General features: G+C 44.1%; 1 protein-coding gene across 1 annotated transcript; it reads left to right on the forward strand.

Annotated features, from left to right (window-relative positions):
• Positions 1–1,191: 1,191 nt before the first annotated feature.
• Positions 1,192–4,028, forward strand: LOC113631619 (putative small intestine urate exporter). The gene is given in 5 exon segments (XM_027128185.1): positions 1,192–1,372; positions 1,461–1,608; positions 2,446–2,536; positions 3,883–3,895; positions 3,898–4,028. Coding segments are annotated over 5 exon segments (564 nt in total).
• Positions 4,029–4,379: the final 351 nt, after the last annotated feature.

Consider the following 4,379-nt stretch of genomic DNA (forward strand, 5'->3'; position numbering starts at 1 on the left):
GGAGTGGGTGCTTGGTATGGGTTGGAGTGCAGACCGTGGTAGTGCCGGCACTAGTCGGAGTCCTGGACAGCTCCTGATCTTCTGCCTTCATAGGCACCAGCAATGTCCAGATGCTGTGCTAAGTCTGAGCTACCTCTTTCTCTCACAACTGCATACTCCTCTCAGCCATGGCAGCCCTCTCTCCAGTGTGGAGCTGCACTGGGAGCAAGAGGGGCTGGAGCAGGTGCTCTGCGCAGGCTGGGGTGTGTGTTAGGCAGTGGTGGGAAACCAGCCAGAGTCCCTGTGAGTTTCAATCTGCTTCCTCTGCCTTTTTTTGGGAGTAAGCCAGTGTATGCACGCTCTTCATGAGCGGAGTCTTGGTTCGTTATAGTCCTGCTATCAATCCCAGTTTTTTGAATCAGCTAGGGGGACTTGTCCTCCTGGTGCCAGACCCTAGGGCGTAGTGCTCAGTGGTTCTCACCACTCACTCCCCAGGGAGGATCTCTGAGCCTGTGTAATTCCCCCTCCTCTTCTGTGTACCCTCCCAGGAGTGTAGGTCCCGATCTGATCACTTCTCTCCCTTCTACCCAATTACATGCGAAACTTTCTTACAGACTTGGTTGTATAAGAGTCTTTCTGCCAGTCTCCAGTTTGTTTTCAGTGAGAATTGCTCCACACGTAGATGTATTTTTGATGTTTCATGGGGTGAGGTGAGCTCCGCGTCCTCTTACTCCACTATCTTGATCTATCTCCTCTATAAACTTTTATATTTATTGTCAAATTGCCCTCCATTGGGCATTGATAATATTTGGAAGTACCTGATACCCCTGGCATCACCACAGATCACGTCACAAAACTGTTGCACTTTTGGCAGTTTGATAAAATGGTATCTCACAGTAGTTTTACTATTATGAGGGTGGATACCTTTTAATATGCTTAGAAATCACTTATTTTTCTTTTTCTGTAAATGGTCCATTCATATCCTTTGACTATTTTTCTACTGGCTTTTGTTCTTTTTAATATCTATTTCTACATGATCCTTATATATGAAGACAGCATTGGTCCATTTTTTTTTCAAATTGAACTGTATGCCTATTTTTCCTCAGGCACTAAAATTATATTGGCTCATTCCAGAAATTCATATTAAAGGTGATGTGTATATAAAAGAAAAGCTATAGACGTAGACAATCCACCCAGGGATCAATCTGTGTCATGGTGGGTGTAGTGAGGCATGCACCTCACCTCAGCTCTGGTTCTCAGAGTGGGATGCTGTCAGCCCTGCCGTTTGTTTCTGCCTGTATCTGCATTGTCCCTGGAGGTCTACTGGCAGATTTTCTCCTCTCCAGAAAAATCCTCAGACTCAATACCATCAGGAAACTCTTCACTGCCATAGGTAAGAACCAAGGTAGACATGGGGGGGTGGGTGGATGTGGGATGCTCAGGGAAGCTTCCTATTCACTGTGTTTGTTCTCCTGCCCCAGGGGTTCTCCTCCCATCTGCGTTCTTCATGTCCCTTTTCGGGGTCAGATCCAGCTTCAGTGCCACCATGGCCTTCTTGATATTGTCTTCTGCTACCAAAAGCCTCAGCCAATCAGGAGCCCTTGTCAACTTCATGGATATTGCTCCTCGGTAGGGACCTGTGATCATCCCTAAAGCTGCTCTGACACATGCGTAAAATGTGACACATGCAATGGGTCACAGGAAATTTCAGCACCAGTCGTACATCCAAATAATTCCTGGAAGGGACCCAAAGCTAGCCAACCTCTGTGAACTTAGTTTTTCCAGATGAAAACAGGAGAAGTCAGTGGCCACACTCACAGTTCAACTGTGGGAGACTCACACCAATTTCTTTCTGTTGGGGAATGCAGCAGTTACACAGGGCTGGATCACTGAAAGGACTCGTAAACTTCAGAGGGCGTGCTCATGTAAGGCTTTAATAAAGGTAGAGGATACAGGATAGCAGGAGAAACATTCACCTCTGATATAGGTAAATACCAGATGACTGAGACTTCCAAATATAGCTCCCAGGGACCATCCATGGACCGTTCACAGTCAATAGGACACACTTCATCTTCAGGTAATGAACCACCAAATTACATGGGAGACACCTTGGTCTCAGGAAAGCCAATGTTTCATCCAATGGGAGGTCTTTTATACCTAAAAGCAAGGCTGAAAGATCAGGCTCCATAGCAGAAGACAAAAGAACATATAAACCAGCTGCCAACCATCAATCTGTACCTTTTGTATAATGAACGTTGACAAGTTAGTGCAGGTGACCCCTTGGAAATCCCAGATCCTAGCACTGGATTATACTCATCACTAGTCAGTACATTTCATTCAGGTTTGACTAAGGGTCAGCACAACTCCAGCAATCCCCAGAGATAATCATAGAGTTGCAACAGATCAGCTGAGATTAACCCTTTGCTTACAGAGGAATATTGTTTTCTCACACTTTCTCTCTCGCAGGTACAGTGCCTTACTCAGGGGACTATCACAGATCTTTTCTTACATAGCGGGAGCCATCTCTCCCACAGTTGCTGGATTTTTCATCAGTCATGTAAGGCCAAATGTTCTGATGATTATGATATTCATAAGAGTCACCTCAAAAGATCATCCGGCCTCTCATTCTGACCCTAGGCTCAGCTCATGCAGAAAAATTACCACATGTTCAGGGTATGGAGTGAAGGAGAATGCTCTATTGTATGAGTTTATGCTTTATGAGTTCTTAGAATGAGTTTCTCGTGCTAGTCATCACATTTTCTAGCAATAATCATGACCCTTCTTGTGAAGTATAGAACGGCCAACCATTCTGATTGGCTGGGGCTGAGGGGTTTCCTGGGATGTGGGACTTTCAACACTAAAACCTTGAAAGTTCCAGGCAATCTGGAAAGAGCTGGTCACCCTATGTAGGAACCCAACAAATATTTATAGAACAAATGAACGAGATGCTGAATGGATGAGTGAATGACAGAGTGAAGGAGCAACCTGTACATTACAGGTATGCTCATCAGTGGTTAGTACATAAATTCCTCTGCCCGGTATTGCTTACATGGTGTTTTTACATTCATACAGCCTTCCATCCTGGGAGATGCATTTAAAGTTGTCAGAATAAACAAATTCATCTGATGACAATTTCATAAGAATCGGACTGATACAGACTTTATGTGAAGAAACATACATATGACATTCACATGACTATCATTCTTTAAGTTTCCTGTGGTTTCCACCAGTAAGCCAGGAAAATGAATGGAGAATAACAAAGAAAGGGTATTCTTTTTGACACCAAGTCCTTTTTTTTTTGAAGCTTCAGTTCTCTTCCAGCCACTGACTAACACTGTTTACAACGGAAATTCTCAAACTGCTCGTTTCCCTTATTACTCACTCACTCACTCATTTATCTCTTCATTCATTCGACATATATGCAATGAACATTAGCATGTGCAATGCACTGTTTAAGTGAATAAAACCAACAGAAGTCCCTGCCCTTGTGAAGTCGGTAGGAAAGAAACCGATAGAAAACTAACAAACTAAACGAAAACATGGTATAGTGATTGGTGGTAAGCACTAAGAAAAGAGTAGGGCTGGAGAGGAGAATAGGGCACATAAGAGGGGGTGGGATTTCAGTTTTAAGTAGGGTGGCCGAGGAAGTCTCATTGAAAAAGTAATATTTATGGGAAGCAAGTACATGGGCGAGAGAAATGACTACTTGAGGGGAGGAATATTCCAGCAGAGGGAAAGGCCAGGGCACCGGAAATGTACCTGCATATTCTAAGAACAACCAGGAACATGTAATGCGGGGCAGAGTTGGGGATGAGGGCGGTAGAATATGGTGCCAAAGCCTTTCTGAACCAGGAGGGACAAGAACTAGGAGACTGTTAATAACTTGTAGTTTCCTGCCTCCAGGACTCAGAGTTCAGTTGAGGAATGTCTTCTTGCTTTCAGCTGCTGTGAACATAGCAGGCCTGTTTTTCTACCTCATCTTTGGCCAAGCAGAGGTGCAGGACTGGGCTAAAGGTAGAGGTGCACCCGCTTCTGAGCAAACCGAGTGACGAATTAGATGCCAGTGCTTAGTTGTTCACTGTTTGCCCTCATGGACATTCCCCTGACTTACAGTTCTACCCCAAAATGGGCTGTCCTTAAAGTACAGAAATCTCAGATTTTCCACTGGCCCACACACCTAGGACATGGAGGAGTGAGTGTTGCAAATTATGGAAAGGCTCTTTCGTAAAGTCTTAGAATAAAATTTTATCTTCTTGTGCTTGCTTTCGGTTTATTTAACAATCATTTATAAGGCAACTAATGCAGAGTGGAAGACAAATAAACCCAAATTTAAAATTCAGACGTGTTACTTGTTACAAACAATACATGGACAAAAGAGATGCCCACAGGGTGTGCATGGT

The sequence above is a fragment of the Aethalodelphis obliquidens genome, unplaced genomic scaffold, assembly GCF_003676395.1.
Source record: "Aethalodelphis obliquidens isolate GAN/ISIS:26980383/991018 unplaced genomic scaffold, ASM367639v1 scaffold34, whole genome shotgun sequence".
In the NCBI taxonomy this organism is placed as follows: Eukaryota; Metazoa; Chordata; class Mammalia; order Artiodactyla; family Delphinidae; genus Aethalodelphis; species Aethalodelphis obliquidens.